At 44.1% G+C, this 11,403-nt stretch overlaps 1 protein-coding gene across 1 annotated transcript; it reads right to left on the bottom strand.

Annotated features, from left to right (window-relative positions):
• Window positions 1-536: 536 nt before the first annotated feature.
• Window positions 537-10,785, bottom strand: LOC311001621 (uncharacterized protein). Its single transcript, XM_083992731.1, has 8 exons — window positions 10,669-10,785; window positions 8,741-8,850; window positions 8,465-8,549; window positions 7,460-7,655; window positions 5,820-6,943; window positions 3,833-4,632; window positions 1,989-2,192; window positions 537-1,899 (listed from the first exon to the last, which is right to left on the bottom strand). Exons 1-8 carry the CDS (start codon window positions 10,758-10,760, stop codon window positions 1,655-1,657), a joined length of 2,856 nt encoding a protein of 951 aa, XP_083848857.1. The 5' UTR covers window positions 10,761-10,785; the 3' UTR covers window positions 537-1,654.
• Between the last annotated feature and the right edge of the window lie 618 nt (window positions 10,786-11,403).

Raw genomic sequence — 11,403 nt, 5'->3', positions numbered from 1 at the left:
CAACAGACTCACGTGAGAATTCACTAACTACATAAACACAGTCCTGTCCCGTGTCTGCACATGTGTGTTTAAAACGTGATTGTTTTAGTTTTACAAACACATATAAATTGTAACTTATGTATATGCATCTATACACTGAATCTAAATTGTGTAGCAGTATTTCTTTCTTGCATGGCATTCACTTGCACATATTCATGTGTATATTTATGCCTGAACTGCAGAAAAAGGAAGCTAACATACTATACTGTATTGTTTCCCATTTTTCAACCCAAAAACTAAACCCATGTTGCCATTGCAGTGCACTACCATTAATTACAGTTGTGCATAGTGTTCATGTACATGTTGTATTGTACGTTATTTTTAAGCTTTATTATCACACAGAATTGTGTTTCATTGTCCTGTTCATTAATGTACGGTAGTTACAATACTTTTTTTTTTTAACAATAATTCTGTTGTGTTGTGAGGAGGACTATTTGTGAACTTTTTGAAACCAACTCAAATCAATCTCAGGTACTGTATTTATTTGTTGTTTCTATTTTCTTTGTTTCACTCTGTCCACAGTGTAAAACTCACTTTACAATCCAGTTTAAGAAAACACAGCAAAATGTCATACACTTTAATAAGTACAGATAGTATTTACAGTATGTACACCATAACACAATACTAACTTTGTAATCACTACTGTATACTTTTCATAGATTAGGAAGTATTTACATTGTGAATATGACCATATGTTGATTCTGAAATAAAATTTGTTTTTAAAAATTCTGATACGCAATAAATTCAAGTAGGCGTGCCTTGATAACATACTAGTCTGACTATGATCATGGTATAAGAGGTATGCAGGAACCGATTCACAGGTGCATCATGGTCCAAGACTCTGAAGAATACTTTTTTTTTAAATACACTCGTCAGTTGGGTGCCATGGGTTCGGGGGGTCCACAATGCCCAGTCAATATTAAAACACAAACTGTACAGGTTCATACACGTTTAAGTCCTGAAGACAAGTAGTTTTTACTGTGGGGATTTTTAACCATCACAACCATTGGTTTCTTCCTCCAAAGCTTTACACATTCATGTTTGGTCGTCAGCCTTCCGTGGAAGCAAATGCTAGACTAGAAGGACCATTTGTTGTAGCGTGTCCTGGTGGTCTAGAGGTCTAAAGCACATACCGCATCACTCCAGACTCTGTTTTAATTGTTGCACGTCACCTTCTCTCTCCAGCATCCCCCTAACACTCTCCACTCCACTGTCACGTATCTCGATACGGTAAGTAAAAATGACATTTAAAAAATGACCGTTTAAAAAAAACAGCGTTCACTGTGTCTGAACTCATATTTCACACTTACAAGTACATCTTGTCCAACCACTTAAAAATACATCTCGGAAACATCCTCGACACTGAATACGAATGATTCTTTAACTGGAGCGACCCGACCATTTCTTAGCTTAGTCACTTTTATTACACTACTCCCTTATGACCAGAGTGATGAGACTGGGAAAGCACCTAATTTCAGGTACTGTATCCACGGATAAAAATAAGGAGGAGAAGCGGCTCTCCACCATGGCCGAGAGTTTTTTTCCTCTTCATCGTTGATTGCTGGTGGTTTTGTACATTATGGTACGTGTCCTCTGCCACCTCTTTGTTTTCGCTCTAGCAGACGGCGGCGGCGCTTTCCCTCCTGCCCTGCTTCTTCAGCAGCTGGATCCGGTTGTGGACGTAAAACTTGATCGACCTCCAGTCTCGCTGGTTGCTGACCAGCAGGGGGCAGAGTTCGAGGCAGCGCTCGCAGTCCGCCTTCGCGGGGACGCGCAGCTCCATGAGGTTTCTCTTCAGGTGAGTCTCCACCGCTACACGCTCCGCCTCTGACCAGGGACGCTTCAGCACTCCACGCTTCCCTATGTGAAATACAGGATGTTAATACTGTGCATCATCAAATTAATGAGGCTCCTTGGAAAGACGCTGACTGTTATCGGCTGATTGTTACCTGATTTAGGTGGAATACATCGCCTCTTGTGGACGTTGGGTGTTGATGGGCTAACTGGAGAAGCAGTGGGTGCTCTCTTCTTCCTCGGTGGTCGACCCGGTCCTTTCTTCTTCACCAACACCTCGACCTTCTCTTTGACCTCCTCCTTCTCCTCTTCTGGCTCAGAGTCTTCTGAGAATGAGTCTCCAGAGTTCCCAGACATCACTGCGGGACGGGAGATGAAACATGAGGTGGTCAGCCCAAATCAAATTAACATACATCTTGACATTTTCCAAGAAACGGGATCAACTGCAGAATTGTTGTTCTTAAATGAAATGTCTCTAAATCAAATCAAATCCAATTGACCACATTAATGTCCTGGAATTGCACTATTTTGTCACATTCCATATCCCAAACATGAGTGTGTTACAGTGTGATGGCTTTTTTTTTAACTTTACAGGGCACACCAGAAGGAAATTAATCAATTCAGATGCTATACAGAGTTTTGTTTCATTTGCATTTTTGAAATGCCTGCTGAGATTTTTTTGTTTAAAAAAAATAAACACATGCAAATCACATTTTGGAAAGTAGAAAAACTAGAAATGACAATGTCTCTTCCAAAAATCATATACACTATATATATATATATATATATATATATATATATATATATATATATATATATATATATATATATATATATATATATATACACACATACATATATATTTATTAGGGGTTGCACAGACTAGTCGACTTTCCTGCTCCAGTCACTGATCACGTGATTTTGGCAGTACAAGAGGAGAGCCGCTTGAAGCAACAGCTGAGTGGCTGAATGAAACTAATCCGTCACCCTAACTGATTTTAAATTGTCAATGTCTTCTATTGCTGAATGCACAGCCTTGGTAAACCTGGTTATTCATTTTATTCTAAGTGAGGGTGTCCAAAGTGAGGACGTGGATGATCGTGAGGGAGAGCCAGTAGTGGTGCAATGGATCAGTTGTTGATCCGTGATTGCTCTCCATGGAGCAAGTGTTCCGCGGATTGTTGATGAAAAAAAAAAGTTGTGCATGTATGGTAGTATGGTAACACTAGCGCATTGCTTTTCATTGAAAAAAAAAAAAAAAACACTAGGCACCACCGCAGCCGAATAAGCAGGCAATTAAAAAAAAAATCTCTGAGCAGGACTGTGATGGTGATTGGCTCGTGACTCCATTTTGACATCACAAATTTCTGGCGATCACATGCAGTCACGTGATCACGGCTGTCAATCAAGATGCGCCAGCTCAGCTATTTTTATATGCTGCATTTTATTTCAACTCAATTTATATTCAAAAAAGTGAAAGTATAGAATACAGTTGTTTAAGATTGCGTGTGGTGTTTTTAATCATAATTTAAAAAAGAATATTAAAAAATATTTTTTATCAGTAATTTCTTTTATCAATTACTAGACATTTCAGGTGACCCCATTTGAATTCCAGGTGACCCCATGTGGGGTCCCAACCCCAAGGTTGAAAAACACTGGCTATAGTGTTTTCTTTTGCACTTATATGGGAGTGTGTGTTACCTTAATGTCAAACTGCTTGTAATTTATGTGCATGAACTGTCTGTCAGTGAATACAGATTGTTGCAAAGCATTCCCTCCTGTGAAAAATATGAATGACGTCATCAGCGACTTGACTTTTATAACATTAGAGTGGACTTTAGAAAATCTGAAGTCATGCAACCCCCTTAACATCACTCAAAACAGATGTTTGGAGTTCAAACGTAGCAGCAGAAACACCACAGGCAGGAAATACCTGCTCCTGGGCCCTGTGGTCTGTGTTTCCTAGTGAAAACAGAAAATATATGATCGTCGATCTTACCATCCAACTCAAGGCAGATGTGCTGCAGGCTCATCCCTCTGAAAAGCACACCTTCCTTCTCTCCGTAAAGAACGACACGACCCACGCGACCCATGAGCGCTGGATCCCGTATGATAGAGGAGCAGTTCTGGGTCACGTGGTACTCTCGCTCCAGGAAGTCCTCCAGGCGTTTGGTAGCTGCGCCCTGGCCTTCACCCTCCTCTAACAGTAGCAGCTGGGTCAGGATGGCGACTTGCCGCCGCACTCGCGTCGCCGTCAGTGCTCCGGGGTTCTTGGCCCCGCTGGTCCGGGCCAGGTTTCTCAGGAGGTCCGTTCCCCGGAGCGGGGTGGCAGGAGAGTGGTACGGCCGGGAGAAGACATACGGGCTCTCCGGATCCACGCCCACGTTCGGGCTAGTTTGAAGGAGCAGGTCCAGGCAGGACTCACAGTGCGGTGGGAGAAGAAGCGGCTGGATGCGACCGCGCTTGCCTAAAACGCCGGCCCGCGGGAGATTACACAGGACCTGGCGCTCGAAAGGCGACAAGAGGGCTTCCATGCCGGAGGGGGCGCCGGTGCTGGGGCCGCTTGGTGGGGAGACGCGGCTGCGGTAGTCCTGAATAGTGAGCTTGGCCACCTCGCACTCACGGTGGCGGTTGTAGAGGATCAGTAGCGAGAGGCTGGAATGACAGAGCAGGCGCCAGGCCTCGGCGGAGTGAGGAGAGCGGGTTAAAGAGAGGAAGGAGGAGTGCTGCTGGTGGCGGAGGTAGAGGACCAGACAGGAGAGGGAGGAGAGCAGCGGCGACATGTGATGCCTGTGTGTGCTGCAAACACAGAGAGAGAGAGAAATAGCAGTTATTATCACAATTAGGCATGTGCTAATCGGTTACATATTATTACGCAGTTAACCTAGGATTTAAAAAATGGCATGTTAGAGCACAGTCTAGCGTCGGATCAAACTACATCATCATGCCATGGTTCAGGTTTTTCATAGTGTTAAACCGTTTCGGATCAAGCAACATGGTTTTTTGCTGTGTGGAAGCATTTTTGGATCGAGCCTCGAACTTTCAAACCTTTTCCAAGAATTTGTGGTGGTTCCCTTGGGGTAGAGACGACAGGTATCATCAAGTCTGTTCAACATTCTGAAACCTTCCGAGTTATTTCCTGAGACGATGCGAGGCAGAGAGGAGCGTAGTCGCCATAATGTAGTGTGGACTAATAAATAAGCACCGCTAATGACTGAAGTTTTCCCCTCCGAGGCAGCCGGGGCATTTCAGCGCATTTATGCTCCGGCATAAAGATGCACATATGCCCCATATGTGCATCTTAAACTCCAATCTCTGCTCTTATTATCCACCTGATATTTTGTCTGACGACGCTGTGTGTCAGTAATGAGTTCTGTCCGTCAGTTACTCGAGTAAGACCAGGTTAGGTTACTCGGTTAGAAAATTACTCGAAATGCCCAGCCCTAATCACAATGCACCATCTAATAGGGGTGTGCCAAAAAATCGATTCACATAAGAATCGTAATTCTCATTTAATACGATTCAGAATCGATATAAAATGTCCCAAAATCGATTTTAAATTTTTTTTAAAAAGGAAACAAATCTGCTGGCTGTCGGCCTCCGTTTCCTTAGAATTTAAAAGGCAACATGTTTAACTGCACTATTTTTTTAAATTTTGTTAATTAAGCAATATGTGATATTGCTTGTATGCAACAGTTTCAACAATTCAATTTAAGCATGGATACTGTAAATGTATAAAACTCAATAAATGTGAAAAAGACACTTTAGTCATTCTGTTTTGCAAAGCAGACTGGAGGAGATCATGAGGATCCTTTGCACGCCGATAGACTGAAGCAAAATCATTATGAATCAAATCGTTTTGAATCGAATCGTCGCCCCAAAAATCAGAATCTAATCTAATCGTGAGATAGTAAAAGATTCCCACCCCTACCATCTAATCATTTTACCAACTATGTAACAGAGTAAAAAAAAAAAGACAACCACACCTTACAATCTCTCCGTTCTTCTCCTCTGGTGGATCTTCTTCCCCTTCTCCACTAAGCTCCAGATCTTCATCTGGATCTACGTCGGGCTCCGGAGTGGGAGGCGGGACCAGCTCCTCTTGACTCCTGGAGCTCTCCACCTCCACCTTCTGCTGCTCCTCCTGCTTTTCCCTCTTCATCCTCCGACCCCTGCGAGGGGTAGGCGGAGGGGGCGGCGGCGACGGGCTCTTTACCCTGGTCACCGCCGGGGGTGCGGGGCGTTTCGCGGCGGGTGGGCCGGGTAGGCTCGACCCCTTCTTGGCGGAGGCGGCGGCGGTGGCGGCGGGTTGAGCCGAAGAAGGCGGCGACAGCGAGAGGGAGAAGGAGACGGCGCCCGTGCTGGAGCGGGTGGCCGGCGGCTCCCTCTCCCTGGAGAAGAGAGAGGGCGGCGCCGGGTTGGGGGCGGAAGGCTGCGGGACAGCGAAGGAATGACTGTGGGGGGCGGCGGTGGCAGCGGCGGCGGCGGCGGAGGAGGACGACGACGACGAGGGCTGGGGGTGCGAGGCGCTGCCGTTGGAAGAGTTGTGCGTGTGGAGGTGCGCCAGCTCCATGGCCGTCCTGACCTCCGGCTGGTTGGCGTGGTGCTTCTCCAGGTGCCGCGCCAGAGAGCGATAGTGGCGGCCGCAGTACGGGCAGTGCTGCCGCCGGCTCACCGTGGCGCCGCTGGAGCTGCCAATGTTTATGTTAATGTTATTGTTGATGTTGGTGGTCGGCGGGGCCAGAGCGCTGACCGGGGGCTGCGACTGGGATCTGACCGGGGGCGTGACGGGCGCCGGGCGGGAAAAGGAAGAGCACGGGCGCCCGGGTCCCCTAGACGAGGGGGGCGCCGCGGTCTTCTTCTTTGAATTGACGGCGGCCGGCATCTTGCGCTTCTTGCGGCGGCGCAGCATCCGGCCGCGTATCTCTTCAATTTCCTCCTCTTCGTCGTCGTCGTCGTCGTCGTCGTCTTCCTCCTCCTCGTCCTCCTCGCGATCGGAGTCACTGGGCTCCGAGTGTGTGAGTGGGGAGGAGGAGGGTGATAATGACCAGGAGGGGGTGAGATAATCGGACACAGAGAGGGACAGTGGGTGGGGGCCGGCCTCGTCCTCCTGGTGAGAGACAGATTTTAAATTAAAACAAACCCAATTAAACCCAAGTTCAATATGTCGGTTGAAGTTAAATGTTATTAACAATTTTATTTTTTTTTCGTTTCTTTAGTCTTTTTTTGGTTTGTTTTTTTTGGTTTTCTTTCTTTTTAAAAAAACAACCCATAGTCTACTATTATTATTTTGAGATGTAGTTGTTACAGTCAATTTTGTACCGTCTCTATTGTCAATTAATGAGTCATGTTTTTTGGTTGTAACTTGTATTCTTGTTAAATAAACATCACAAAAAAACCCTTAGTCTTATGATTGCTGGTATTAATGTACCCTGTATTGTGTATCTTAAAGTGTACTTACAATCTATTTATGATGTCTGTTTTTATGTCAAGGACTACAGATGGAAATCAGAATTCTTGCTAAATCTGGTGCAGCCATCTTTTTATTTCTTTGAATAATCAATGTCACGCTGTCCTGCGATAAACTAAATAAACTAAACTAAAATAATAAAAGTTAGCTGCTCACCATTGCATTCTCGCCCCAGTCTGTCAGACTGTAGTCCACTGTTATCTCCTCCCCTTTGGCGATGTCTCGGATTGCTATGACAACCAGACGCACTTGGGTCCCACAGTGGACCTCCCGAATCCGGCAGTTTGGTGGCGGATGAAAGAGCACAGGCCCCCGAACTCCACTGGCCCCTTCCTCCCCCAACTCCGGCACACTGAAAAGTTAACATACACACATTTTGTACACTCAGCTAATGTGAGTCTAATACTGAGTCTAGCTGCCAGAAAAGCAATTACAAAGAAATGGCTTAAGCCAGGCATCCTATCTATAGATGAATGGTATGATATTATTTACCATGTTTATGTAATGGAAAGAATCGCTTTTTCAATTAGGCTTCAGCAATCTAAACTCAATGACTTCTGGAAGCAAGAAAATGTCCATTTCCCCTGAAATGCCCCTTCATTTGTTGAAGTTTTTTTCTAAATCAAGATGTACTGGATTGGTTACTTTTTTTGCTGTAGTGTTGTGACAGAAAACACCTCATGTTCATGTTGTTTTACTTAATAAAATGCTATATAATAAATATAAAATGCTTTGTAAAAGGAAAAACAATAAATACATTGAAAAAGAAAAAAGAGAGGTTAACATACACAATGAAAAAGAAATCAGCCAAATTCAAAGAGATCTGGAATCCTTTTCTTGCATCTTTAGAGAACTGTGAAGATGAAGAAACTCTAACTTGAAGGTGATATGTCCCTAACTGTTGATACCTTAAACCATGTGATGCTAGGCTGTGTATGATTACGAAATGTCATTACCCAGTTTTGTTTTGTTTTTAGCTCTGCTTTTTCTTTAACTATTTATTTTAACCTTTGGGGTGGGGGGGGGGTGGATTCTTTTATAGTATGACTGTTATATGCACTGTATTCTGTAAACTGTTAAAATTCAATAAATACATGTCTATAAATTAAAAAAGGAAAGCAGCAGATCACAGTGAGCATGGTGACAACAAGTCCACTTTACCAGAGCTGAGTGGGATCAGGCAGGTAATAGGGACTGCCAGGCGGGGGGAGGCGGTCCTCTGCACCCTCCGGGTACTGGCCATCACCTAGGAGACGGTACACTGGTTAATCTAGCATATTTTAACAGCTTCCTCAACCACCACACGCCGTATGTTTTCAAAGATAGAAGGTGTTCCTCCTTACTACAACATGGCACACCAACAACATCATAAGAAATATATGTGTGTGTGTGTGTGTGTGTGTGTGTGTGTGTGTGTGTGTGTGTTTCTATATATACCAGGGCTGTAGCTGTGTTCCGACATGCTCTCCTCCTCCTCATCTTCTGTTACATACGCTCGGTCACACACCTTCACAGGTGTCCCCTTCCTTTTTCTCCCACACACGCGGCTGTAAAGACAAGACCAGGGCATTATTTAGCTGAATGACACATTCACACAAAGCACCTAAGACTTTCCTCCAGGAGGTATCCGAGTGGAGGACACCCTCAAGTAAGGGCGGCATGCGATACCTGTGGCCAAGTGATCCTTCAATTTGATTTATATCAGCTGGATGACTCATCCACTGTTACAATAACACTATGAACCACTCGCAGTGGCGACCATGGAGTTTTTTCTTCTACTTATGAAAAAAAGATAACATGCCCCTGATATGAGAAGGAAGGACAAAACCATTTGCAGATGTCAGAAATTAAAGCTAAAACTAGGAGTCAGTTGATTAAGACAGACAGTATGCTTTGTTTGTGCCTCAGGGGAAATCCACTCGTACAGCAGCTCACATTAATAATAGTAGTAGTTATAGTACTACATTATCCATGTGACAGATTTATAACACAATAATTGGAAAACAATCATTTTCTATGATTTGATGATTGCATGTAGCCTAAAAAATCTTGGGTATTTGACTTTTGGCTAAACACAACATCAATTAACATAATGCAGATTAACCAGTAATTATAGCTAATAACCAATATGTTGCAGCTTTTTTAAATGAACTTTGACGAGGCAGCAAATCAGGAATGTTTGGCATCCTTGCTTGGAAAATTATTCATAGATTATTATCAGTTAAGAAAATAGATCCTGATTATTTTTCTTTTGACCGACTTGTCCATGCAGAGCTAGAGCTTGTTTCAGCTCCAGCTTTGAATAAATTCTACTGGCTGTGTGTAGTCTTCCTTCACTTTACATGAAGTTACAGAATAATTCATAAGAGAACAACATTATTCTGGATCACGGTCCTCTCAACAAAGTTTACCTGGCAATCCAGGTGTAAATAAGTCCCACACACAAGAAAAGATGTGGTGGCCATGATCATTAAGAGACACTTTCTCCTGAAAATGCACAGCTCGTGTCAGAGCTATGATTTCAGGAATCTCGGGGGTTATCGTTATCATGTTTTAATCAAAATATTAGAAATGGCCCCACCCCTTTCTACAATCACGTCATAGTGTATAACTGCATTTACACAGGAGTGATTATCACAACAAAGCGAGCCTAATTCACTGAGCCCGTGGTGACAGGCAGCCGCTTCTGTTTTCAGGTTGTTGCATTTCTTCTTTTTTTGGTCGTGGTCAGCAACTTTGTTTACTCAAAGCCAAACAAGCCACGAGTCATGATGTGCAGCAGCAGCAGCAGCAGCAGCAGCAGCGTCCACAGCCTCAATTCACTCACATTGTTGAATAATATGTTCACAGATCTGCGGTGTGTGGGCTTATCACGGACACACACGCACACACACGGCGGGTATTACCGACAGGAGAGCACGGCCACTGACCGGGGACACTCGTTCAGCGACGTTACGTTGATGATTTCTGCTGCTGGGTGCATGCTAACATCAATGCTACACCGCGGCTAGCACGTTAGCCCCTAGCAGCTAATGTTAGGACTTGTGGACCGTCAAAACATACAATTTAAAAGGCTGGCGATTAAAACGCGAAGAGGGGCGAGTCGGCCGAGGCTCGGCTTCGTAGGACGCGGCGGCGGCGGAAGGAAACACCTTCCCCGGGCTCCGTTTTCTGCAACATTACGGTGAAATCATGCACGCGAATAAAAGGGCTCCTAACGTTAACTAAACAAACGCGCACGCTTGCAGCTCTGGCTCTTTGCATTTTGCTCACACACACACAACACAAAAAAAAAATCCCGGTGAAAACAAATCCTCCGCGCCGCGGCGGAGGCTAAACCCCGAGGCTCGCCGTGCTCCACTCACCCCCGTGGCGGCGGCGGCTTGCTCCCATCCCCGTCGCTGTCGAGGGTCGGTGGCTCCCGGTAGTCAAAAGGCGACCGTACATTCTCCGCCATTAGGACTCCACTTCGCTACCTCTGGCGCTCCGGTAGGTTGCACAACGCGCATGTGCAACACAACATCCTTTGGGGTTCTAATGGTAAAATGGGGTGCACCCACCTCTGAGGAAAGTGAGAGACCTATTATAACATCAAGCCTCATCATTAATGGATACACACATAAGCTGTTATATCTACACACCCATAGAATAGTGATATTTCATTCAATCACGTGGGAGTGTGAATAAATCAATGCTTTTCTATGAAGCAGTGGAATAAACTGAGCACATTTACTCAAGTAGGCCTACTGACCAGTACATTGATTTGAATATTTATCCTTAATTTGATTTACGGTAAATTCACTAGATTACATGGGCAAATATTTTATTGTTTACCCCACTATAGTTATGTGATAATTTTAGCCTTAAATTACATTTTTTAAATTAAGATTTTCGAGTTTTTGCATTTAAAAACATGTCATCAGCTGATTAAATGCAATACTTCTTTTTTTTTTAAATTCAATTTACTTTTTTGTTATTATATTTCCAACTATTTTCTGAAAACAATGGCTGTGGAGATTCAATTCTATGAATGTAAAGGTCTGAATCAAAGAATATTGAAACTTCAATTTTAGTGTCATCGACCTGTAACTGTCTGGGTT

The sequence above is a fragment of the Trachurus trachurus genome (assembly GCF_905171665.1).
Source record: "Trachurus trachurus genome assembly, chromosome: 18".
NCBI classification, from domain to species: domain Eukaryota; kingdom Metazoa; phylum Chordata; class Actinopteri; order Carangiformes; family Carangidae; genus Trachurus; species Trachurus trachurus.
This window is presented reverse-complemented; position numbering and strand designations above follow the sequence as displayed.